A 27,728-nucleotide genomic window follows, 5' to 3' on the forward strand; every position below is an offset into this window, starting at 1 on the left:
TAAAAAAAAAAAAAGCTTTGAAAATGAAAGCAAAATAAACAACATTTTAAGACAGACAACAGATGAGAGAATGCATATCTAGAAAAAATGTACCAAAAGAAAGGCTAAAAGAAACTTTTCTGGCTAAAGGGAAATGCTTTCAGATGTATGCCTGAATCTGCAGAAAGGAATACAAAGCAGTATAAAGCATCAAAATATGGATATATATTTAAAACTTCTAAAACTATCTTCATTTTGTAAATATATATTTATTTTATTTTAAATTCTATTATTGTTTAAAGCAATGATAACAATAAATATCAGCGTTTTAGCAAAATGACAATAAATATCATAGTGATTTAGCATATAAGGAATTAAAACATATGTTGACAATAGTAGAAAGGGTATGTGATGTAAATGAAAGTATAGTGTGTGTAGTTCAACAAACATCAAGTAGGAAAACTCAAAAAGACCACATTTAGACACATCACAGTCAAATTATCAAAAGACCAAGACAAAGAGAAAATATCTTTTTTTTTTTGATAATCAACCAGTTTTAATGAAAAAATATGGGATGCGTATAAAAAGGTATTTTTGTCTGTCACTTAAGTGTCCCTACTTCCTAGATGGGAAGTCACCTTCTCTGTGGACTTGGACGCCTGTTTCTCCTATGGCCCCAGCGTCTGGGTGAACAGGGCTCTGTCACAACAGGGCAGGAGCTGCCCATGTAAGGGGAAGGCATGTGGCTCCCATTTGGAGCTCTTGTCAGCTTTTTCACAGAGTAGAAATTGCCTTGTCATCGGCCTGAGAAGGTCACCAGTTAGACGAAACATAACTGCTGCAAAATGGATATCAGTCTAGGTTCCTTACGTGAGGGAGGCTAGCCTTCACCTTGGGGCCCATCCCTCTGCCTGTGGTTCTCAGTTTAGGGAGGAGTTGTTCTCAGATTCACTTTCTGGCATTTAAGGACCCAGCCTGCCAGCGGTACAGGTCTGCACCAGTGAAGTGTGACCCGGAAAGGACAGTGAGAGGAGGAAGCTTCAGGGGAGCGTGTGGAGGTGGGGCCTCAGGCCACCCCTGGTCGGCGGAGGAGGGAAAGGAGCAGGTGAGCTCAGAGCCCTCCACGTCCTGCCTCTGAGGGAGGGTGGAGCAGCACGGCCGCGGCCACAGGGACCAGGCGAGGGCACGCGCTCTAGTACCAGGGCCAGGGTGACGTCAGCGCCTGAGGCAGAGTAGGGCTACGGGCCACCGCCCCAAAAGTTGGGTGGGCCACAAGCAACCCCCAGCACCCAGGCGCTTCCCCTACAAGGGGAGCCACCAGCTGGCCAGCCAGAGGGTGGAGGCCTGACCGAAGCCGTCGACAGAGGGCACAAGGTTTCCCTGAAACAAATATTAGCTCCAGCTCGTCAGCCTTGGGGCTTCTGAGGCAACCAGGCTGGGGCTGGCTTTCTGTGCAGCGGGGCTCAAACCTGTTGAGTAGCCCCCTCCAGGAAGCCAGACCCAGCTCAGAACCCCAAGGCCAAAGCAGTCTAGAGCCACTCCAGACCTACCAGGGTTGCTGCTGATAGGCATGGAGGCCCCTGGAGAAAGCTGCGCCCAAGGGCATCTCTGTGGCCAGATGGCAGCTGCTGGCCATGTGCTGAATCGCCCCTGAGGGCAGGTGGGCCCTCATGGAGGGCAGAGCCTAGCTGCCTCCTAGACGGGACCAGTGGACACTGAGGAGCTCGAGGCTTGTTCCCTTCCTGCTCTGTCCTGGCCACCTCCGCCGCCCCTTGTCTGGACCCACTTTGTTTCCTGCTCCCAGGGTCCTCTGCATCAGTCCCCAGCTCAGGCCCCGGCAGGGACTGGCTCAGCCCTGGGACTGGAAGCCAGGGAGGCCGTTCTCCTAGCTGCCGGGCGCAGAGCTGCCCCCAGCCTGACAGGGCTGCCTGGAGGTGCGGAATTAGCCCTGAGTGGGGAGTTGTGACCGAGGGAGGACCACATGGGTGAGACGCATGAGTGGCGCACGGGTGGAGGTGACGGGATGGAATGGTGGCTGTGAGTGGCCCCGCAGGTCGGCTGTCGTGGTCAACACCAGGTTCGGGGGTGCCCCACATGGGTCTGCAGTGCTTCCTGGATGCCCCGCTGCCAGTCCCGGGCCAGCTGCACTGGAGTCACTGAAGCCGTGTTCTGCACGCCCAGCCGGGCCCCGTAGAGCAGCAGCAGCTTCATGGCTCTGCAGTGGCCGTGCCGCACCGCCTCGTGGAGAGCCGTGTCCCCTTCCTTGTCCTGCGCGTCAATGCAGGCCCCGCAGGCGATGAGGTGCTCCAGGCAGTAGCAGTGCCGCGTGCGCACGGCCACGTGCAGGGGCGTGCTCCAGATCTTGTCCCGGGCATTGACCTGGGTGCCCCGGTTAAGCAGCTCTTTGAGGATGTCCAGGTGCCCTCTGCGGCAGGCCCAGAACATGGGGGTCCTGTCCAGCAAGTCCCAAGCGTCCACGGTGGCACCCGTCTCTAGCAACTTGTTCACAAGCTGGCTGTGACCCTTCAGACAGGCCCAGTGCAAGGCTGCGCGGTGGAGCTTGTCGTGGGCATTGGGGTCCCCTCCGTCTGTCACGTACTTGTCAATCAGGGCCTCCTGGTTCTCAGCAGCTGCCTTCAGGAATGCCTCCAGGGCCACGGGCTCCAGCTGGGCCTGGGGCTGTGGCGTGACCTCAGGCTCGGGTGCCCTGGGGGGAACTCTGCGTTTCAGTCGCTTTTCTCTCCGTCTTTGAACCAACTTTTCCAGGTCAGCCAGGTTCTCCAAGTTAGTTCTGGAATCTCCTCCTCTTCTCCTCATCCAGTTTCTGCCTCTTCCGGGCCTCGGCCTCCTGGGGCCCCAGCCTCCAGTTGCGAGGCCCGCCTCCAGGATCAGGCACTCCATGTCCACGTTGCAGTTTCGTTCCTTTCAATTCTCTCTCCGCTCACCCCCACATGGACTCCAAGGCAGCCCCGTTGCAGCCGCTCCCATCTTAGAGATGAGGACACGGGGGACTTTCCTGGTGGTCCAGTGGTTACAACTCTGTGCTTCCACTGCAGGGGGATCCCTGGTCGGGAACTAAGATCCTGCATGCTGCATGGCAAGAAAAAGATATGAGGACACAGGACAGACCAGTAAAGTGACTTGTATCAAGGTCACTCGCCAAGAATGCAGCCTTTCATTTGTCACACATTCCAGTTTCTTCCAATGCTTACATGTTTCAGATTTGGGTCTTTAAACTACTTGAAATTTATTTTTGTGCATGGGATAAGGTAAGGATATAACTATTTTTTCTGCACGGATAGATGTTTCCACATGAATTAATTTAGAATACGGTCATCTGTCCAGGCTGGAGCACTGGCAGCCCCACCAACTCGCCTCCCTTGCTTCCACAGTGGCCAGAATGGGGCTCTGCTGGGGTCCTCTGGTCTCAGATTCCTGAGGCAACCTGTGCCTCAGATGCTGACCGAGGCGGGGGCTTGGAGACTAGACCGTGTACCCTGAATGCAGCCTGTGACAGGAGGGGGGCGACTCAGCTGGCCGGCAGGTCCCACAGGTCGCTATTGCAGGGCAGCAGGTCACAGGCAAGTCATGCCTTCCGGTCCCGGACAGTCTTCAGGGCTGGGCTGTGTTGCAATAGGAGGGAGCAAATGTCCACGTGACCCTTCTCAGCGGCCTATGGAGAGAGAGGCCTAGATCAAAAGCTGTACCCCTACTGGGCCCTGTTCTTTCTTGCTCCACTTCTGGGGCTCTTTTGGTCCTAAAAAAGGTCTCGTGGAAATGGAGGCGCTGTCTAAGCAGATTTCCCCAAACTCCTGCCAAATCCTGATGATGTGCGTCCGGGGGGGTGGGGCACCCTGGTGCCACTCAGGCAGTCGGCGTGAGCTTTCCTTCCCTGTGTCCTTTGCTCAGTGGCCATGCTTCTTTGCCCAGGCCTTGTGCAGACTGGTCATGCCATCATTGTCCACTAGCCTGGGATTGGAGCCTTGCGACAGGAGGAGCCGGGCGACGTCCGTGTGCCCACAGCAGCTGGCCCGGTGCAGGGCAGTGGCTCCCCCGTGGGTCTGGGCATCACCCTTGGCCCCGCTCTCCAGCAGGAACTGGCACACGGCGTAGTGCCCATTGCGGCTGGCGTAGTGCCCTCTCGAAGTCCATCTCGTCCAGCGTCTGCTGCACGCCGGGCGCCGCGCTGGGGCGGGAGCAGCGGGGGCCGTCGGCGCAGGGCCGCAGCGCCGCCATGCTGAGAAAATATCTTAATAGCAGGGAGAAAGGTGACTCGTCATGTATAGGGAATTCTTAATAAAATTAATAACTGACTTCTCATCAGAAACTATGGAGGCCAGAGGCAGTAAGATGACATAGTCAAAGTGCTGAAAGAAAAAACTGTTGACCAAGAATTCTTCAAACAATAAAGGTGAAATTAAGAAATTTCCAGAAAAATAAAAACTGAGAATTCATCTCTAGCAGATCTGCCCTATAAAAAAATACTAAAAGGGTGTCCTTCATTCAGGCTGAAATAAAAGCACAGTAGACAGTAACTCAAATCCACACAAATAAATAGCATTCCAGAAAAGGTAACTACATATGTAAATGTAAAAACAATATAAATATATTTTTGTTTGTAACTCTTTTCTTCTATCTGATTTAAAAGACAATTTCATAAAATGACAATTATAAAATCGTATCACTAGATTTTTAATGTATAAACAATTTGTATGACAATAATAACACAGAGGAAGGAGAAGGGAACAACGCGATACTGGAGCAAAGTTTTTGTATACTATTGAAATTAAGTTAGTATTAATCTGAACAAGTTTGTTTTAAGTTAAAGTGTTAACTGTAATCCCTAGAGTTACTACTAAGAAAATAACTCAAGAGACTTCCCTGGCAGTCCAGTCATTAAGACCCTGCACTTCCACTGCAGGTGACACAGGTTCAATCCCTGGTCGGGGAACTAAGATCCCGCATGCTATGTGGCATGGCAAAAAAAAAAAAAAAAAAAAACCTCAAAAAAATATATAGTAAAAGTGGGAAAGAGTGGAGAGGACAGATGGCAGAGCCATTTAGGAAGCAGAGCAATGGAAATTTGTACTGGATGAAAGTGAGATATTCTCCCTCAAGGAGCACATTGTCTACTGAAAGAATCTGAAGAGTGAATAAAAAATTATTCTATGGAACATAGAATAGGGGAAGTACAGTGACAGAAGATAAAGCTGAGAATAGATCATGAAAGGTAAGGATTGACCTTTGTTTCTAAGATATTACAGTCCTTTAAGGAATTCTGAGAAAAGACTTGACATGATTTTGAGCAAAGAAGTGATTCTGAGTCATTAAAGAAATAGAAATCAAAACAATAATGAGATGCTACTTTATACCCGTGAAAAAGACTACAGTAAACAAGACAGACTATAATAAGTATTGATGAAGATATGGAGAAACTGGAACCCTTATACTGTGCTGGTGGGAATGTAAAATGGTACTGCCTCTTTGGAAAATGGTCTGATAATTCCTGAAAATGTTAAACAGAGAGTTACCATTTAACCTAGCAATTCTACTCCTAGGTACATACCCAAGAAAACTGAAAACATATATCTCTATAAAAACTTGTATATGGGGACTTCCCTGGTGGTGCAGTGGTTAGGAATCCGCCCTGCCAGTGCAGGGGACACGGGTTTGAGCCCTGGTCCAGGAAGATCCCACATGCCAAGAAGCAATTAAGCCCGTGTGCCACAACTACTGAAGCTGCACTCTAGAGCCCTTGAGCCACAACTACTGAACCTGCTGTCACAACTACTGAAGCCCACTCACTTAGAGCTCATGTTCTGCAACCAGAGAAGCCACCACAATGAGAAGCTCATGCACTGCAACAAAGAGTAGCCCCCACTTGCCACAACTAGAGGAAGCCCATGCACAGCAACGAAGACCCAATGCAGCCAAAAATAAATAAATAAAATGAATAGATACATTATAAAAAAACAACTTGTATATGAACATTTATAGAAGGATTATTCATAATATCCAAAACTGATGAATGAATAAACAAAAAGTGGCACATCCGCACAACTGAACACTATTCAGCCATAGAAAGGAATGAAGCACTGATACATGCTACAACATGGATGAACCTTAAAAACATTATGAGACGTGAAATAAGCCAACTACAAAGGCCATATAGTATAGGATCCCATTTATAAGAAATGTTAAGAATAGGCAAATCTATGGAAACAGGCTATGAATGATTGCCAAAGGCTAGAGGGGCAGCAAGGGGAAGAGGAGAGGAAGAAACAGGGAGTGACTGCTAATGGGTGTGAGGTTTCTTTCTGACTTGATGAAAAATGTTCTAAAGTTAGAGAGTGGCATGGTTGCACAAGTCTGTGAATATGCTAAAAACCAGAGTTGTACACTTCAAAAAGGTGAATTTTATGTGAATTGTATTTCAATAAAGCTGTTATAAAACAAAACCATGATGACTTACTATTTCACATCTTGTAGGATGAGTAAAATCTAAAAAACTAGAAATACCAGTGTTGGCAAGGATGTGGAACATTGCTGTTGGTCAAAGGATAAAATAGTACAACTACTTTGGAGAACTGTTTGGCAGTGTTTAGTAAAGTTAAACAGGCATCCACCCTATGACACACCAACTCCTAGTTATTTACTTAAGATAAGTGAAAACTTATGACCACAAGACTTGTACAGGAATGTTCATAAAAGTCCAAAAATGGAAACCATCCAATTATCCATCAACAGGAGAACAAATAAATTATGGTGTATTTATACAATGGGATATTAGTCCGCAATTAAAAGTAAGCTAATAGGTACAGGAATATGGATGAAGCTCAAAATTATTATCCTGATGGAAAGAAATCAAATACACACACACAAAAAAAACTATACTATATGATTTTATTTATAGAAAGCTGAAGAACTAATTAGATTAGCACACCTAATCTACCACTGTAGAAAAGAGAACAGTGGCTTCCACAGCAGGGTAGTGGGGAAGGGGCACAAGAGAACATTCAGAGGTGATGAAAGCAATCTTGGTGGTTATACACATTTATAAAATTATCAAAACTAACCAAAATGAATACTTAAGATCTGTGCATTTTATTAAGTATAAATTTTATTTCAATTAAAACAGAAACAGCAATATGTGCAAAAATAAACATTTTACTGAAATATTCATGTATGAAGTGATACAAAGTGATAAATTCATAAATAAATGATTATTTCTTACTGTAGTTCTGTGGCACAAGTTCTGGGCTCTTAGGAGTTTTCAACTTGTAGGATACACCTCCAATATTAACTGTATCACCTAAAAACAGAATACAGAAACACAACCATTACAAGAGATGTAAGAAAATAAACACACTATGCTTTTTGCAACAGTGATTCTCCTGACCCACAGAGAGGGAGGCGTGTGCACAGTTCTGTCTGTGTCAGGCAACCATAGAGACAGCTGCCTATGTCAGGCACTATGCTGCAAAACTGGTATCCATAGTATAAGTTATATGTATAAAGGAGAAGTGAAGCATCAGTGAAATTCACATCGTAAAGCCATTTTAGCAAAAAAGGTGAAATACTATAAAATATATTAACCAGCTTTATTTTCTCACTAATGGCAATACTAATGAAGTCAACGATACAGAAGGATGCATTTTAAGATTGTCCAAAGCACATATAAGATGGTATATTTAACATGTATTTGTAACCTTTTTACATCTTTATAGTTTCTTATTTTTACTACATACAACTTCAAGTTCTCTAGCAACATAACCCGCAAATTCAACATTTCTCGGTACATAAAAAGAACAAAGCCCCAGTGGCATATATGCCAAGAATTCCTACATGAAACAAGCAAAGCAGAGCAAAAGCTCTCAATTACTTCTACATGGTTGTATTTTTTTTGAGTAACATTAATTTCTGGTCAATCTTCTAAAGTACAGGACTGAACCAAACAATCTCTGCTTTGCTCTCTCCAACAGCAAAGTAGACATACTGATCCCATCTGCACCTGGAACTTCACTTGGAAAGGGCTCAAAAACGCTTAGAAAAAGTAGCTGTGTAAAACATCTTTCGACATTGCCAGTTTTGAGCTAGTGAGGTATCCTGGAGCCTAAGGCCCTAAATCATGGCACTAACAACAGCCAACACTTGCCGAATGACTACTATCTTCTATGTCTCACACTCCCCAAACATGTGAGACAGTGACTTTACAAACCAGGAAACTTGTAAGTCTATGAAAACAAAGTTTTTATAGATGAAGAACTATATTACAGGTAGGTGGTAAATTAAGAGATAAGTAGAAACATTGTACACAGGTACACTTTCTAATACAGAATGTATGTACATTTAGAGTATAAATCAAAGGAATTGTCCTCTGAATTAGTCTAGAGGAAATAAGTATTAGCTAATACTGAGCACCAGCTATTTGGCAAATACTGTTATAGATGCATTTATTTATGTTATTTCATTTAATCTTGACTCTAAGTAACCCATGGTTCCTGTGAGCTATTTCATAGAATTACTTAACAGAAACTCCATCTCAAGCTAGCTGAGTATGAGGACGTTGGGCTTTTTGTTACAGCAGTTCTATGAAATAACTCACAGGAAGCATGAACTCATCATGAAGAGACCTAGACTCAGAAACTAGTTCACAAAATGTTAGAGAAGGCAACAAGAAGCACAGTCAAAGTCACACCCCAGGATAAACTCACTGAGATACCACCCCTGGCACCACTAAGACTATGGGACACCATGGGCAGAGAACAACTTTTCCCCCATTTTATTTTGATATTTCTCAAACCTGCAGGAAAGTTGGAAAAACACTATCTTAAGAAGCAAAAGTCATGACTCTTCATCTTTAGTCTAAAGTCTTCAGATGCATCTTCTAATAAAAAGGACACTGCCATAAACAAACTGTTCCTGCAGCCTTTGTATAACTCCCTCGTGATTCAAAGTCACGGGCAGAACATTTAACCGGCCAAGCCTACGTCACTAGCCACAGCTTGGTTGCCAGGGTACAGGTAGCAGGAAGAGCTAACCACTGTGATTTCCCAAGTGGAGTCAGGGCCCCACCTCCAATCACAACTCACTCAACAGGGATTCCACCTCTCTCTCTCATTCTCTCCCCCTCTCCTCCTTGCCCTCTCACCTCCTCTTTTCCTCCTACCTCACTAAGACTCAAGTCTTCTTTGCTTCTTCTTCCTCTTCTCCTCAACTTCTTAACATTGGGAAAAGAGGCCCAGTTCTAGCTTTTCTTTTCTATCTATAACCTCTCCTTGATGAGCTCATCTAGTCTCATGCCTTTAAATGCAACTAATATATTGGTTGCTCCCAGATTTAGATCTCTAATCCAGACCACAGAACTCGAAGCATGAATACCAAGACTCTGAGATGCCTAATAGTCAGCTTCAATCTGACATATTCAAAACTGAACTTCTGATCTGTGTGTGCTCCATCCACAGTATTCCCCAGTTCTGCTAATAGCAACTTAATCTTTTCAGTTTCTCAGACCAGAAATCTTGCAGCCATTCTTAACTTTTCTCTCCCACACACCATCAGAAAATTGTTCGGACCCTGTCATTAAAACCTATGTAGTACTGCCCACTTCCCACTACATCCTCTACTGCCACAAGGCTGACCCAAGCCAGTTAGGGGTTTACTACTTAAATTCATTTTTTCATTTAAATAGCATTGTCTCTCACCTCTTTACAGATCTCCTGTCTCAACCCTTGTACCCTACAGTTAATTCTCCACAGCCACAGTGATCATAAGAAAATAGGAATCAAGGAGTGCCAGTTGTCTGCTCAACCCCCATCTTTGCAATGGCCTAAAAGGCTATTTCTGATCTGGCTCCCCATTTGCCTTCTGAGCTCATCTCCCACTAGTGTCCTCCTCTCTTCATCTACTCTAGCCACACTGGTCTCCTCCTGATTCCTTGAGCATGTCAGACACATGTTCATTTGAGGCTTTTGCAATGGCTTTTCCTACTGACTGAAATGCTTTTCCTAAATATATTTGTTATTAATCAGGGCCCCAGCAAGAAACTGATAGTCCATTCAAATTGGATAACTGAGAAGAGAATAATAAAGGAACCATGTAGGAAGGTGTGTGCAGAGTTTGGGAAAACCAACAAGGATGGTGCAGTACCCTGGAACTAGCAATAACAGAAAGCCATGACCACCACCGGGCGTCAGGGGCAAGGGGAGAGCAAGCAGAGAGAGTGTGTAGTTAGAACCACTCCTGAAAGGAGCCGTGACCGTTTGTGGAGGAACCCAGCGACTGGCAAAGAGGGAGCTGGGGAATAAACGTGAAGCAAAACCTGACAGAACTGAAAAGTAGGAAGAGACAAATTCAAAATCATATCGGGATGTTTTAATATATCTCTCTCAGTAAGTGATGGAAGAACAGAAAATAAAGAGAAGGATATAGAAGTAAAGACAATCACTTTCTGGCCTTTTGGTTAAGACCAAGTGTAGAGGTAAAGATCTGAAAACATTATTAACCACTTACCCCAAATGACCTTCATAGAACACTACACCCAACAATGGCAGAATGCATATTCTTTTTAAACGCACATGAAACATCCACCAAGCTAGATCTTCAGCTGCACCATAATGCAAGTCTTAATAAATTTCGAAAGACTGAGATCATACAAGAAAGTATGCTTTCTGATCAAAATGGAATTAAACTAGAACTCAATAACAAAAAGATAACTGGCAAATCTCTAAACATTTGGAAATCAAGCCACAGGCTTCCAAAAAACCCAAAGAAGGAATCACAGTGGAAACTAGACTCATAAGGAAACAGGGCAATGATCAATTCATCATGCCTGCTATATGCAAAGAGGAAAAAGACATTCACAGGAGCTGGGCATTTGCCCTCCCTGTCTCAAATGCTGATGTTCTTGGCCATCTGCTGTTACCATGCTACACTTACTGAGTCATCTAATCCATGCCAATAGCCCACATTTGACCTCTGTACAATTAAAGTCTTAAATGTCTAGTTTGGCTCAGATCCCTCTCCTGAGTTCCATACCTCTCAGTAGCCTGTTGGCTACTGAGACACCTCAGTATTTAACATGAGAAAAACAGAACTCTGTATTCTCTGTGTGTGTTGTCCAACCATCCCCAACCAGCTCTCTCTCTTGTATTCTTATCTCAGCAACTAAGGCTTTATTCCCTCAACCTAGAAGGCCTTCTACATCTCCCACACTTTTCCTTCATAAAAGTACTCTTTAGATATCTTCACCTCCCCACTGCATCTACCCTAACTTTTCCTTTTGCACGATCTCCGCCTCCCTTCCTGTCCTTCTACATAGTATTTGGCTCTCCTTCTGTAATAGCATTACTCACACTGTACAATTATTGATTATGGCTCCTTGAAAATAAGAGTCTTTAAATTAGGGTATGCAAGCGCTTTCCAAGGGGACAGAGCACAGCAGTCTGAAGGGGATCAGTTTTCAGATCCTCACTTCCATGTGCTCTTCCCTAACATGGACCTGACCGAGAACTGGCCCTGCAGCCTCTCCATCCCCACAGGCCTTTTCAGGATCCCTTCTGTCATTTATTTTACTATGGTGCACAGTGAGCTGCTCCAGGGGACCAAACAAAGGGGCATATTTAATTACGGTTTAGGAGAAGCCTGCTTTCAAAAGTATTCAAATCAACATAAATCTGCCTAGGAATTCTCTTTCCATATCACGTGTAAAGTGAAGAGCAGCTTTAGAACTGACCAGAATATTCTGGCCTATGTTGGCCTGTGTCGGATACAGTATATTGCAGAGTGGGGAAGGGTGAGTGAGTACTGTCAAATAATCCAAGATGGGAGAGCTTAGAGAGCAAAGTAAAAAAAGCTTCAAGAACTGGCTTTTCACAACCTTAACAGTAAGCTATTTTTTTTCAGCTTTTTTCAAATCTTATCATGAGAACATGGTATTTACAGGAGGGGAAAAAAAAAAGGCACCTCTGAATACCTGAAGCAGTACACATTATTAATGCTGATTTATTTTAATGTAACTGAAGTAGTTTTCAGCACTACCAAATTTTTCACAATATATTGGATAAAAAACACAGAGAAAACTTCTAAATGTTTCTTTCCGATCACATGTGCATCTTTCAAAAAGGCAGATAAAAAGTTATGTTCAGGGACTTCCCTGGTGGTGCAGTGGTTAAGAATCCACCTGTCAATGCAGGGGACACGGGTTCGATCTCTGGTCCGGGAAGATCCCACATGCTGTGGAGCAACTAAGCCTGTGCACCACAACTACTGACCCTGCGCTCTAGAGCCCGCGAGCCGCAACTAATGAGCCTGTGTGCCACAACTACTGAAGCCCACGCACCTAGAGCCCATGCTCCACACCAAGAGAAGCCACTGCAATGAGAAGCCTGTGCACCACAATGAAGAGTAGAACTCTGCTCGCTGCAACTAGAGAAAGCCCACACACAGCAACGAAGACCCAACATAGCCAATTAATTAATTAATATAAATGTTTCTATCATATTTAAAAAAAAAGTTATGTTCAAACATCATGAAATATTCATTCCAACTATAGTCATTCCTCATCTTATAGAATGCCATTTTCTAACTCTTATAATGAAAAGGTTATAAGCTAGCTTCTGAACAAATTAGTTTTTTGTTCCACTAAATACAATGTCAAAGATTGATCATGAGATCTAAAGAAACAGATGAATTTATTACTTATTTTTGTATATGATTTCTATTTAATTGTTCTCTAAGGCCCATAAACAAAGTCCATTACACATTTAATAAAATAATATCATGACTTTTGTCACGGTCCTCTTTACATAAATAACTTATTTTAACTACATTACTTTACTATAAAGAACAAAACTACATTACCATGTATAATAAAAGAAATACCTTAAATATGTAACCACTAGATTTCTTTATTCTTGGTTCTACTGCATCTAGTAATCTAGCTTTCAAAATGTGTCCCATAATTTATTTTTCAGTGGTGTTTATAACATTTCTTAAAATATATATTAACACATTCATTTGAATTGAAAGGGAAAAATACTTCTCTCAGAATGTCTAATTTGGCTGATTGGATTGACAGTACAGACTACCTTTGTTAATCACTCAAACTAAGAATTTTATTAAAAAGTAAATATGTGATAAGGAAAAAGCATTTTCTCCAAAAAATATTGTACTGGCAAAGGTACGCTGAATGAAAGTTTTATTTTCACAACTCTTTCTGAGGATATTAGAATAAAGAAGCAGCCTCTAAGTGAGAAAATAACCATAGCCATTTGATACATTTTGGTAAAGGCTTTTTTAGTGAACTTCCCAGAAATTGAGGCAGAATGATTCTACTGGCTAGGTCGGCAACAAGTAAAGTCATTGACCTAGCCAGTGGTTTCATTCTTTGCTAGGAACAAAATGAAACGGCCAGAATCAAGTTGCTGGTTTATAGGTCATTAAAAATATCATTCTTGATAAATCAACATATTATTTTTGACTTATAACTTAGTCTGCAAAAAATTAAGTGATATTGCTATATAAAAATTCTTTATATTCCAACAATAAAATTAGGGAATATTAATTACCATAATTTATATTCAACTGAGAAAAAGTGCTACTCGCTATTAACAGGTATGTTTCCAAAAAATTTTAGTTTTTAAAAAAATTTGAAACACATTGATGATCTTTTGAATAGTGCTCTAATAATTATGATAGAAGCATTTTAACATTTAGACTTTTTTCCATTGCAGAAAAATATGATAAAGATAAACTTTCAAGAATAAAAATATATTAAGATAAAATTATAAGAAGTGTCATTGAAATACAAATCAAGGAAATAAATCACAAATTTTCTGACAGTTAAAGACAAGCTTTTTACCTATTTCAAAAAGAGATGGTAGGGACTTCCTAGGTGGCGCAGTGGTTAAGAATCTGCCTGCCAATGCAGGGGACACGGGTTCGATCCCTGCTCCAGGAAGATCTCATGTGCCGCAGAGCAACTAAGCCCATGCACCCCAACTATTGGGCCTACGCCCTAGAGACCATGAGCCACAACTACTGAGCCCATGTGCCGCAACTACTAAAGCTCACGCGCCTAGAGCCTGTGTTCCGCAATAAGAGAAGCCACCGCAATGAGGAGCCCATGCACCACAATGAAAAGTAGCCCCTCTGACTGCAACTAGAGAAAGCCCGTGTGCAGCAATGAAGACCCCATGCAGACAATAAAAAAAAAAGAGAGATGGTAGCTAACAAATTAATAGGATATTCTGATTCCAGTTGGGAACTAAAATATTGCCTGCCATATCAGTAAACAAAGGATGTTGTAGCCGTCAAGCCACCACATTACAGCTGCCCTGAAAGTGAGCCCTGAGGGAACTCAGGATGGAAATAAAATGCCTGCTGCTACAGCCACCCCTAACAGTGCACCATGAAGAGATCTGGGATGAGAAAGCACAGGATACTGGCCCCAGGTATCTGAGGTGCATATCAAAGGAACGATTTCAGTGAGCCCTGACTTTGCATCTTCCCATACATAGAAAAGCCCTAAATTCCTTAACTTGAGATATCTGCTTTTCGTTAATTAACAGTAATACTTTGATGTTCTGGCTACCTGGTCTTTATTGCAAAAATTCCTATGTATCCTGGCTCCCCCACCCCACCTCTTCGGAGCAGACCCTCAGAGTAATCTAAGATGCTGTGTCCTGGGCTTGTGTCCTCAGAATGTCCACTGAATTAAACATAAATTCTCAACTCCTAGGTTGTGCATTTTTTTCAGTCAACAGTTTCAGCAACCAATTACGAAGGGACCCAGGGCATACTTCTCTCCTTTGCCGAAACTCTATGAGGACCCAGAACCTTGATCCCAGCAGAGGCCTCTTGTGCCCACCGGTCTCCTTGGAAAGCCTGGACCTATTTGGGTCTCTCCTGGTTCTAGGATCTCCCGTTAATGCTTGACGATCCTGAGTTGCATTTGGCGGTGTCTAACAGGTACCTGATGCTGAAAGCTCAGCTTCTCTGTACACCAGTGCCGAATCGAATCTCGGAGTCAGAGTTTTGGGTGAAGTAGAAAAGGACAGCTTTATTACTGCTTTGCCAGGCAGAGGGGCTCACAGCAGGCTCCTGCCTCAAAAAGCCATGTCCCCAAGTTTTACAACGATGCTTCCCAAAGGTGTGTGCAGGGTCTCAGGTGGTCCTCTCTCCTAATCTTTACTAGCTTCTCTGGTCCCTTTAATCTTGCCTTACGTGGTTTCTTGGTTGCTCCTCCCTTGATTAGCAAGTGTTCAAATCTGCCCTTTGGAACTCAGGGAAGGTCATGGAGACTGGAGTCTTGCCTACAGAAATGGGGGACAAGAAAAAGAGGTCTCCATGCCCAGGAGCCTCACAGGGCCCCGCTCAGTTTCATACCTGGCTCCCCAACTGAAAGATGTTAGGGAGTGACCCCCTAATCTAAAGGTATTAGGGGAATCTGACTGAAAACCACTGGGAGACCTCCCCAATTGGAAGATATTAGAGGAGCCGGGGATTTGCTCAGTAAAAGGAAACTGAGAGGTCTGAGCTGAGAGGCTGGGGAGGAGGCTGACCTGACGTCTTTAAAGGGGCATCAGAAAGCCAACCTCCAACTAACACTCCAGCCAGATCACACTTGCAGGTACCTAAATTATACAAAAAGATCTCAAGGTTAAATGGCCAAATTGGGCGTGTGTGTTTGTGTCTGTGTGTGTGTTATGTGTGTGTGTATGCAGTTAAGTTAAAAAGCTGGCTTGATAAAAATATCTTTTTAGAATTCTGACCTTAAACAAAAGCCTTGTAGAGGGAACCTGCATTTCTCTTCCTGTGTCTTTGTAAATGTTCTGCCTGATCGTCTTAGGGAGCTGTGTATGTGTTGAAAACTTGACCTCTGCTACTATTTGGGAAGTAAACTTTCTAGATCTTATTTAGGTGGCATCCTCCCTCCCCTCTTATGGGGGAGCATCTTGCGTCTTATTGATTTGAATCACTTATTGAAAAACTTATCGGTTTGAATCACTCATTAATAACCAAACGATAAATTCTTTAAATTGGAAAAACTTCTAAATTGCTAAATTTTTAGAGCTATCATTATAAACAGCTCTTTTATTGGTACCTATAAAAAATGAAATTAAAGGTGGAAAAAAAGAAATATATCTAATGGTTATCCTAAGAACTTCATTAGTTTAAAACAAATAAGAAAAACCAGTTTCTTTATTTGTGGTCTTTGCTTCTCCTCAGCGGGTCTTACAGATGCTAATAAAGACATTAGAATAATTGTTAACAGGAGAAAAAACTGTAAGGAAAGCCTAGATACTGTGTCCAACAAGGCAGAAATTAAGAGACTTATCTGAAATGGAGAAAGAAATCTTTAGATGGTTATTTAAAATGGGGTAAATAAAATAGACGTTTATGGGATTAAAATACAAGATTTGATATTACACTACCTAAGGTTGTGGACCAAAAGGAACCCCCCCACTGGTCCCCAACATTAAAAGCTAAACAAGTGTCCGCTCTATTTACCCCAGTTTTTAAAAGTATATATTTAAGGGGATGGGAAAAAAATTACACCGAGATACCTGACCAACTATTACTTGGGGCAACAATTAGGCCAGTTAATCAAGATTGACCAAAGGGCCTTAGTTCCATGGCTCAACTCCCCCTCTGGGGATCCCAGAGCCTTTTATACAAAAATAGATTAAATGGACAGGGAATAAAAAGAAAGAAAAACTTCTAGAACTCCTGTAAGATCAGAACTTGTTGACTGGATCCTAATGAAAGCTAAACTTAAAGATATAAAAGTTGATAGGATTGAGATAAAGAATATATAAGAATTGGTATATTTTAATGGGCTTTATATAAGATGGTTATATCTCTTTTGTTCAATTGTGAGAGAGACCTGTTTCACTGGGGAATACTTCCCCTGTGTGGTCTTATAAGACAAAGCATACAGATCTGCCCCTCAGGAAATATTAATTAAATATACTAAAGGAAATCAATAAGGTTACCTGAGCCATACAATAAAGAAAAACTGGGAACTAATATTCAGGGATTAATAAAAATAAAAATAGTGATTTGGCTCAGGGCTTAACTTGTGAACTCAGAAAGAGGCTTTTTGTTCAATGCCTTGTACAAGCTTTTGAAAGTATGATAAAGTCTAAAATTCTAGAACATAGAACTCTTAAATTTCAGTTTAGTTAGAAATCTCACTGATATAGAAAAGCAATTTTAAATAATAATGATATATATACAGTTGGGCAAATCAATCTTTTAACATCATTTAGGTGACAGACCAGTTCTCTGGGGAATTAAAAGCAACCATCTTTGTCCTGCAAATCTCTACAAATCATAAATGTAAATACAGCCCACGATGACCTGAGACTGAGCCTCATTAGCTCAATCAAGCAGAACCTGAAGCCAAGGGAAAAAAATGACAAAGGTGGTAGTTTTAAACTCAAACCACTGGAAGGCCTTCCTCAGCTAAAAATTTAATTTATAGCCTCCTTAGAATCTTTATCAAGGACAAATACAAATCTTAAAACTGTTTTCCACAAGTAGTAAAGCCTCAGTCATCTAAGCAAGCAAATTTAATTTATCATTTATCCCAACTGTTACTTATAAACTGCTAAGTTTATATGTAATACCTAATTCATTTCTAAGTTTTTAGAATGAAGCCATGAGATCTCGTTTTGTCTGTTTATATGTCTCTGTACACATTATATATACGAGATGTCTCTATCTCTAGAAAATATTATCAAAATTAAATTTATAAAAGTTCTATTTAATTGACTTAAAAGTAAGCACTTATAAACTAAATATTTCTAAAAATGAAAGAAGTTGGCCAAAAGACTTCCAGGTTCACGTGAACTGGAAAAAATTCAATGTTAATACTTCATATTAAAGTTAAAGTTTGTTGATCTAATTAATATAGACGTCTTTAGAGTTATCAACATTAAGTATAACACTTTTAATGTAACCAGGTTTAATGGAAGTTAAATAAAATCTTGTTATATCTGCTGCAAATCTGTCAACAAGAAAAATAACTTGGTATGATGAAATTTTTATAAGTGAATTAAATGCAAATGAGATAAGAGCTTTTGGATGAACTTTTTAGGGATACTTATATTTTAGTAATGTCTACTTAAGAATAATCTCTCCAGATATTTGGCAACTTGAAATTTAGAGTTGTGCTAAATTAAGTGATGGAAGTTTATTGAATAGCTAGGTCATTCCGAAATAAAATGACACTGAGACATCAATTACTAAACAGAGAAACTAAAGGTATTTAGGACTATTAATGAATATGTTTAGTGCCACCCTGAGATGTTCTCTATTAAAAACAGCAAATGTCTTTAGAAATTATCACTGGTATTTATATTCACCAAGCTACAGAATGCTAATGTAAAAGAGTTCATAATTGCTTACCTCTTAGCTTTCACTAGAAATTAAGGTTTTTAAGAGTTGACAATTCTAATTTAAACATGTAATTAAAGCTAACAGAAATAATAAAGGAAACATTTCAGTATACAGTAGGAAAGTAGGATGTGTGTTTTTCAGTAAAGAAGGTATTAGAAATTGAATTGCATTTTATTAAGGGAAAAGAAAGTAAGCTTATTTTAGAGCTGGTTGTTTCTAGATGGATAAAATAGGGGACAAACTAATAAAGATACAGGAAGTGATGGTAGGTTTGTGGATGGTCAGGATTGGTTAGGTTTAAAGTTAAGTAAGTGAATTTTGTTGTTAAAAATAAGCTGGTGCAAGACTAGATTTAATTTTCTCTCTTAAGAGAACAAAGTTTTCTTGGAGTGCTGCCTTTTATAGCAGATTGTGTGAGTTTCTGTGCCCTTAAGTGATCTGTATTTGTTTTATGAAATCTTGTGACTTTGATTAAATGAATAAGTATTCATAGTGACCTATGATCATGTTGTGTTTTAAAACCTTGTTGATATTAACAAACTTCCCAAATACAAAAATCTAACTAAAGTTCTTTTAGCTCCCAGCTACCTCTTCAAAGGAACCCTGAGACATCTCAGAGAGAAATGTTAAACTAATTAGGCTTATTTAGTATGTAAAATTACTTGAGAAACACTGTCAAGTGATTGGAGATGAACTTTGGGTTACAGTGTATAGATAAATGTCATTAACATAGATATTCCAAAATTTTTATGGAATTCCTAAAAACTGATATGCCCTTATATAATGCTATCAGTCATAATTCTAGTTATCTTAAAATGTTATGTCACAGAAACATTCGTTTCTTGCCAATTTCATTGTACTCAAATCTTTAACCACTCTGTTTTATCTTTTATAGACAATCATTAGTTTGATGATTTTACAAAATGAAGATCTTCAAAGACTCATAAAAAGGACTTTTTAACAAATGTAAGTTTCTAATAGCCTTTAGATAATATCACTGAACTGGGTGACAAATGACAAAACTCTAATGGAAAACCTGATGACTTCATCCAGATCAACAGGGATTACATGGGATCGACTGAACTGATAAATATGATTTATAACTCTATGACTTTTTGGAAAACATACTGGCTTATAATTTTTGTTTTCCAGAAAAACCTTTCTTCTTATGCTACGACCTACAACAAGTTGATAAAGTATACCTTTGTAAACAAAGATGTAACATTTATCTTTTTCTCTCTACCTGATCTTTCCAGAATCTGGCTTCTCTGGCTAGCTCTCCCGTGAACTTGATGGTTCATTGCAACCAGATTACAACTGGTTATACTAATCATTGTTTTAATTTGTTCTTTATTTCCAAATTATTTATGCTCTGTCTCCCTGCTGCACTATGACTTTGTAAATGTTACCAGCTGTATTATTTGTATTCTATTTTATAAGATTCTTATCTCTTACATTACCCAATGTGTAACAAAATTGATAGTGGCTAAATATCTTGAGGAATTAGATCACATTTATAATGTACATAAGGTAATTGTAATAGTGTAATTCTAGGTATGGGAAGATGCAACAAGAGAAAATATCTCCTGGATCATAGCAGACTAGTAAAACAGAGGATCCAGAGAATTTTAAATTATCAACAGGGCCTAATCCAGAAATTAGCACCTGGAGTGTCATATCAACAAGAACCTTTGACTGACCTAGGAATGAGCATTCCTAGCAATATGGGACAAAAATTGGTCATGAAATGTCTCCCAAACATTAGTCTAATTCTGGACCAAAGAGACTGTGAACTAAAATACTGCCTTCTATATCAGTAAACAAAGGATGTAGCAGCCATCAAGCCACCACATTACAGCTGCCCTGAAGGTGAGCCCTGAGGGAACTCAGGATGGAAATAAAATGCCTGCTGCTACAGCCACCCCTGACAATGCACCCTGAGGAGATCTGGGATGAGAAAGCACAGGATACTGGCCCCAAATATCTGAGGTGCATATCAAAGGAATGATTTCAATGAGCCCAGACTTTGCACCTTCCCATACATAGAAAAGCAATAAATTCCTTTAGCATTTTAATCTTCTTTAATTAACAGTAATCTTCTGATGTTCCAACTACCTGGTCTTTATTTCAAAATCTCCCAAACATCCTGGCTCCCTCCACCTTGCCTCTTTGGAGCAGTCCCTCAGAGTTATCTGAGACGCTGTGTCTTGGGTTTGAAGTCCTCATAAAGTTCACCAAATAAAGCATAATTCTCAACTTCTAGGTTGTACATTTTTTTCAGACACATTTAAAAGTTACATTTTAAAGAGTACCGTAACAATTGTTTGTTTTAAATATCAATATTTACAACACAATGTACACATGTTCTTCAACTCTTTATACTTATCAGGGAAATTTGCAGGTATCAACCTAAAAATGTATGAAGACATATATATTTGCCAAACCCTTTTAGGAGGTGAGAAAAATGTTTGAAGACCACCGTTCAGTCTATAAGACTATAGCATTTTGTTGGCAAAGTCTGTGTTTTAATCACCTTTGTATCCCCAGTGCCGAAAAAAATACCTCAAACCAAGCAGGTATTCAATAAATGAATATATGAGTGAATGATTAGTCTTTAATTAGATATTGTTTTCTTAATTATTGTTTCAAGCCCCCTGTTTTCTGCATTTCTTTGAGAATAGCCCATCTTCCAACATGCTCAGAAATCAAGTCATTAAAAAAAAAGAATCAAGTCATTTATTTGTAAAGGATTCATATAAGTAAAGTAGTGTAAGTATTAATGTAAGGGAAAATGACAATACTTTCATAACAGGTAACACAACTTAGGCAAAAGAAACTAATGGATGCCTGTCTTCAAATAAACCAAATAAATATTTGGGTTAAGTGCAATCATTTTTTTAAAAAGATTTTAATTAATAAGATACTCATAATGAAACTTGTCAGAATAACTAAGAATGAGTTAACAAAAAGAGTAAATTGTTATAGAATATGCTGCTTAACACTTAATTACATTTATCACTACACATAATGCAAAAAAGCAAGCATACATAACTCATAACAGATTAACTTAAATCCCTGTACAGTACACAAACGGTCACATAACTACTACTACCAATAAATCATGCATTTCATTCAAACATGGAAAACATGGACTTGAAAGTTAAAAACCCTGAAAAGAATCTAATAGTTAAAACCTTCCAAACGAAATCAAATTTAAGGCTATTTTTAAAGTAAGAGGTCTTGTTTTTTATCCTTTGCAATGATCCTAACTTAAAGGGATTTCCCAAAAGTTTACAGGAAAATAATTTCCATATTCAAGATAAAAATTCATAGTATCTTTTACATCACACTTACTCCTGTAGAAACCTGTTTGGACATTACCACTTGATTTTTAGTGGACAGACAGCTGTTTTGTTTTCCATGTCCAATATTCTTCCCTCTTTTGACAACAGAATCCCTCTCTCCAGTGTAGAACCCACCCAATTTGGTTTGGGTTGAGTTTATACCACTCTTCCCAATCTATACTCCTGCACCCACATGCCCAGAAATGAGTACCCTGCACAAGCCCTCCCAGAACATTCCACTCCCTGACCAGAATGGTTGTTTTAGAGATGGGCCTATGATCCAAGCTTGGACAATGAGTTCTCACCAGGATTTTTGTCAGAGCTCACAGGAAAAGGTGTTTTCTCTTCTTCTCATATTGTGAACTGTAAGGACAGTCAAAAGTCTGGGGCTGTCAGTAAATCTATCACTGCTACCACCTGAAGAAAGCCTACCAGACACTGAAACCAATTCAGCAAAAAGTAGATCCAATAAAGGAAGAGTGGAGAGTGGGGGAACCATGGGGAAAAGCAGAGAAAGCCCAAGCCCTGAAGATACTCTAATGTTCTGCAACTAGCCCAGCCGGAAGCCTTTGGAACTTCCCCCTGTGTGAACCAATCATATGCTTTTCTGTGCACACTTCTGTCACTTAAAACATAATGACTGCTGACTAATATAACAATTTTTGTAAAGTAAAGGCAGGTGGAGCAAGTGTAGCTATCCGTATTTTACAAAGACGATACATATTCAGGAATGTAGAACATTTTCACCCTGAGGATATTCTGAAAACAAATACTTTAATCAGAATAACAGTAGTGTTCATAAATTTTCATCAAGTAATTAGCTTTAGAGCAAAATTAAGCCAAAGAACTCCGTGATCAATTTTTATAGAGATTTTTTTTTCTTTTAAAGTATTATTTTATAGTGAAGATTTAATTTATCAATCATTTTTTTTGTCCATATAGAATTTCACCAATTATATCTTCCACAACTCTGTTTTCCTTTGTGGCCATCAGCGGGGGCTGAATACCAAAAAGATTTTGCTCTTTCTTCAATATTTAATCAATAACAAATTTTGTAGTATATAGCTTTGTAAGTTGTATTTTGTATTGAAAGTTTCTAATGTCTTTAAATTTTTTATATGATTAATAATTTCTATTTAACTCTTTGCTAACCCAGAAGAAAAATGGGTATTTTCCTCAGATATTTCAAAGCTGTTCTATTGTCAAGATCTTCACCAATCTCAAAAATGCTTTTCTTAATTATGTATTTCAGGCACATCTGTGGTAGCCCTTCTCCTAAAATGGGAGATGCTTAATACTTAATGCTTTCTGAACTGTAAACTACAAATTAATGAATACACACACTTTAGGACATACAACCCTGAAATGGACTCACAGTTCAATGATTTGTAGCTCTGAACTAAACCAAAGAAGCTGGTTTAGTTCAGGGTTTCTCAACAGCCAGCAGTACTGACCTTCTGGGCCAGATGATTCTTTATTGTGAGGGGCTTCCTGTGCACTCTAGGAATGTTTAGCAGATTCACCAGCTTCTACCCACTAGATATGAGTAGCAGCCCCTTCCTCCTGGTTAGAACAACCAAAAAGTGCCTTCAGATATTGCCAAATGTCCCCTGGGGAAGGGGAATTACCCCTGGTTAAGAACCACATAAGTGTCACCATTTTCTTTTTTTAGTACAAAACTCAGACCCAAGAGAAAACCAAATATAATAGCAATTCCCAAGAGAAAACCAAATATATTAGCAATTTCCAGGTTAGTCTGCATGTTCCCAATAAATTGTCTTCCCAGCAATTTATTAGGTTACAACTGTTCTGGGATTTTACTGCTAAATTTTTTAATACACAGAAGTCACAATGTCCTCAGGGTCAAAATAGCCTGCTGCATGTTCAAAGTAGTTAATAATTTCCCCAAAGTTCAATACCTAGTAAATACAGAGCTAAAACCTGCGCACACACAGTATGGTTTTTTCCCTTTACACCATATTTCTGAATTGAAGCAGGAGTTCTATATTTCCCTTCTCCAAAGTCATTAAGTCTACTACAACTCAAGGATATAATCTTAAAGTCACAAAAATACATATGGATGGATGTCTATTGCACTGTTTACATATTTAAAAATAGACAACCTGAATGTCTAAGAATGGGAAACTGGTAAAATAAATTATGTGGATAAATATATGAACTTAATGCCTATTTAAGATGACCATATATAGCAGTATTTATTACTATGTTAATATGTTAACAATAATGGCTGAGAATTGTAAAACATACATTATTCCATTTTTTAAAAAGAAATATGTATTTATATAAATATATATTATATATATATTTTACAAAACCTGATAGTATTAACACATACAAAAATGACAATCATGAACTTGCATGGAAAGATGATGTTTTAGGAGATTTGTATTTTTCACTACAATGAATATAGATTTCTTGTACAAAAATTATTTTCATATATTTCTGTAAACAAACTTATACACAAAAGTCATACAGATAAAATAGTGAACCCTTTAATAATAATGGTGTAAAAGGACAGCACTCAACGTCATAGTGGATTTATAGAGTTATGTTTCCAGATTTATCATTTGCTCTTGATCTATGGTATATCTGAGGCTGTTTGACATCAAAATCCTACTAAAGTAATTTGGCTCCTTCTGTGAAAACACTGCGATGAAGTTTTATTGAAAACTCTTTGCAGGGAATACCCTGGTGGCTGAGGGTCTAGGTTCAATCCATGGTCGAGGAACTAAGTCCACACAGGCCATGCAGCCACCGAAAAAACAGAAAAAAACTCTTTGCAATAACTAACCTTCTTGTTAACCTCTTTGTTTCTAAAATCAAGAGACAATACGACTAATTTAAGTGTAAAGGGATATAAAGAATTTACAAATTATGGATGTTTAGACTACCTAACAGCAAAGGATAAAAGCAGTGGGTTTGGGGATTTTTTTTTTTAAACAAAATGACCCTCTTTCCCTGTTTCTCAGGCTTTATAACGCTCCTGTCTTGAAAGCCAACAAGGAAATTCCAGCCTCTCCTGCTCCCTCTCTGTATGAACTGGAACATAATAAGCCACTGAGTGCTTATTAGGTACAAAGAGTTGACAGGCACAAAAAGGAATATAAAGATAAATAAGCCATATATACAGCCCAGGGGAGATAAGAATAGTAAATAATTTGTATCTATTGTTTATGTACCTTGTTCTTTTTCGGAACTACTAGGAAGCAAGGTCAATTACTTGCGGAGAGATGAGTTACCAGCCACGTCTGAGTGCAGCTGAGAGCACCTTTCCAATCTAAACCACAATTCATTACAACATACTGCTATTTGTGGTTTACATTTGTCTGTGTGTGACATCTGGTTCAAAATGGGACACTCCAACCTTGATGGCCAATGTTATGTCCCAGTGAAGCCCAGAGCTTGCCTCCTGTTAAACTGGCTCACAGCTGTTCTTACTAGAGTTCAGATCTCTGGTGAGTTTTCCAGGTGCATTTGTCCACAGTCCTAATACCTTCAACCTTGAGAATCCTTGCAGTGGCGAGGCAAGTAGGGTTAACATAATCCACTCCCTGTAGTGTGATGCTAAGTGACTGAGTCTAAGAAGTTAATATGTTGTTTGTAATGGTACATGGCTCTCACATTTGAAGCAAATCCTGTACTTTGATTTGCTGGACATAACACAAATTTTGAGGACATGTCTAACGCTTTTATAATCAACATGTATTATTCATGTACAAAGAGCAATTTTTTTTTAAAGTTCACATGAATTAACCCTGCTCCAACAGCCTACCCAGACAGTTCTCACAATTTAAACCTAAAAGGAACTGGTTTCATTTCTACTAAAGCCAAGGAAACAGAATAAATCTCACATAGCTGAAAATAATATATACAAGAATAATAAAGAAGCTAAATAACTTTTATTGAACATTAATATGTGCCAGGGATTGTATTAACTAATTAAATCCTCACAACAACCCTATCAAATATACTTTCCTTATCCTCATTTTACATTTAAGAAAACTGGGACACAAAATTAGGTAACCTACCCTCAAATCCCCACATCTAGACGGTGCAAAAATGAGCTCCAACCCAGGCTACTTCACTCCAAAGGCCAAGTTATAGATTACGCTACAGTTCTACCCTTGACCTCTGCTTTCTAGGACAAAGGAGAAACAAACAAACAAAAAACTCAAAGACTAAAAAATCAAACGAATAAACAAACAACCTAGAAGCATAAAAACTGATGAAGGGGCAAAATCTGAAATAACTGATAAAGGGGCAAAACTGAAATCACAACTTCACACAGGAAAAAGAAAAAAGAATTGTTCAATGAATGGATGAATGAAATGAAATGGATGGGACTTAAACTCCCTCATTTCTCACAAGGCAGACTATGGGGGGGGTGGGAGTGGGGGAGGAGGGTGGGGGAGGGGGGGTGACGCGCAAGAGGAACAATGAAACTAGCAACTACACGGTGAATACCTCCGTTATTCTAAGCAATGACACTGACAAAATCTTACCTAGAATCACTCTGCCATTCAAGTGGAGCGACAACATACATCCCTTCCCTTAACCAGCACGAAGGCTCTAACTCCAGCGCAAACACACACACACACACACTCCTAAAATCAGCTCAGGCAGCGCCAAGAAACACTGGGCTTAGAAATCAGAGCAGGGAGTTCCCTGGTGGTCCAGTGGTTAGGGCTCTGCGCTTTGACAGCGAGGGTCAGCTGTGTGATTTTCAGGAAGTCACTTTTCCTTTCTGGGTCTCAATTACCTCAATTGTGTGTGGGGGGGGGGTTAACTAAATTAAGTTGTGGTTTTCAGTTCTAAGAAATCGTGATCCTGTGAGAAAAAAACTACAAGTAAAACATGGAAAGGCTCGCGGACACATTTAAAACATAACGAGGGATTCTTTGGTGAGAACGTACAGCTCTAAGCCGCCCTGGTTGGAACATGGCACAGACTTCCAGGCCCTTGGGACTCAAAGAGCAAGGTCAAGTCCAGCTTTCAACACCCTCTGAGGGCTGCTGCGCTAACTTCTGCGTGACTATAAGTCAGAATCCCTGCGGGTGAAAGAAGCAGGGGACGAAGCAGAAGGCACTATTCCAGGTCATCAGAAACCCAAGTCCAGTTGCCTCGGGTCACGGAACGAGGCTCAGAGAGTGCAAGCCACTGGCTCCGCGCTACACAGCAGTTAGCGGCGAGGCGGCGCCTAGAACCTCTCTGTCCCGGCTGCCGGCGCAGCGCTCCTTCCCAAGCGAAGCAGCAGGGAGTGGGGGGGGCGGCGGCGGAGCGCAGGGCAGCGAGGCGTCCCCGGGTTACCTGTGTCGGCCCCCGCCCCGGCGTGCAGCAGCCTGGCCTCCGAGCGCCGCGCGTCGCCGCCCGGCTGGCGCCGCACCACCTGTCGCAGGAGCAGCCGCACGCGCCGCGCAGCCGGGCCTCCGCGGCCGCCGGGTGCCCCGAGGAGCAGGAGCCGGGACTGCATGGGGCCGGGAGGCGTCGCCGGGCGCGGGGAGGAGGGTCCGGGGCGAGTCGCGTCCCGGACGGGCGGCGTGAGGCGGCGCGACCGGGGGGACAGGAAGCGGCACCGCGCCGAGTCCGCCGGAAACTCCTTCCCCCGGCGCGGCCGCCTCGGCCGTCTCGGGCCGCCTTGGCCCACGGTGGCGAAGCGTATCGGCGCCCGGCGCGGAGGGCCAAGCCGGAGCCGGCCGGGCGGAGCACCTGCAGGCCCGCGGCCCCGGGGACGCCTCGTCCTCCTCGCCCTCACGTGCCCCGGCTCCCCAGGCCAGCCTCTAGGCGTTTCCCCGTGCTCCCGGAGTAAACGCTTTGGAGTTCAGAAAGTGCTTAAGAGCTTCAGAAGCATTTGGTGGTGTGACTTTTTCTTGGTGAATATAATGCGCTTTCCCTGGACGGTGCTTTAAACCCTTTTCAGAAACTGAGTACCTCTTCTGGAGAGTGCGGGAACTTTCACCCATCTGGATTCATTGTAACCAT

The 27,728-nt window shown here is 41.0% G+C and overlaps 1 protein-coding gene, 1 long non-coding RNA gene and 2 pseudogenes across 3 annotated transcripts in view; 1 reads left to right on the top strand and 3 right to left on the bottom strand.

Moving 5' to 3' along the window:
* On the bottom strand, positions 1 to 3,158 carry LOC130835921 (ankyrin repeat domain-containing protein 23-like; annotated as a pseudogene).
* Positions 1 to 27,293, bottom strand: part of VWA8 (von Willebrand factor A domain containing 8) — a 340,198-nt gene extending 312,905 nt beyond the window's left edge. Inside the window, exons 1-2 of the mRNA XM_057707109.1 lie at positions 27,057 to 27,293; positions 7,214 to 7,291 (exon numbers count right to left, since the gene is read on the bottom strand). Of these exons, the coding sequence (XP_057563092.1) occupies positions 7,214 to 7,291; positions 27,057 to 27,219 (241 nt within the window). The 5' untranslated portion in view covers positions 27,220 to 27,293. The remainder of the gene's footprint in view (positions 1 to 7,213; positions 7,292 to 27,056) is intronic.
* On the bottom strand, positions 2,892 to 27,078 carry LOC130835517 (ankyrin repeat domain-containing protein 39-like; annotated as a pseudogene).
* The window catches only part of LOC130835518 (uncharacterized), a 55,439-nt gene continuing 54,864 nt past the window's right edge, over positions 27,154 to 27,728 (top strand). For both annotated transcript variants that reach the window (XR_009048967.1, XR_009048968.1), the window contains exon 1: positions 27,154 to 27,619. This is a non-coding gene — a long non-coding RNA (uncharacterized LOC130835518). The remainder of the gene's footprint in view (positions 27,620 to 27,728) is intronic.

The sequence above is a fragment of the Hippopotamus amphibius genome, chromosome 14, assembly GCF_030028045.1.
Source record: "Hippopotamus amphibius kiboko isolate mHipAmp2 chromosome 14, mHipAmp2.hap2, whole genome shotgun sequence".
Lineage (NCBI taxonomy): Eukaryota > Metazoa > Chordata > Mammalia > Artiodactyla > Hippopotamidae > Hippopotamus > Hippopotamus amphibius.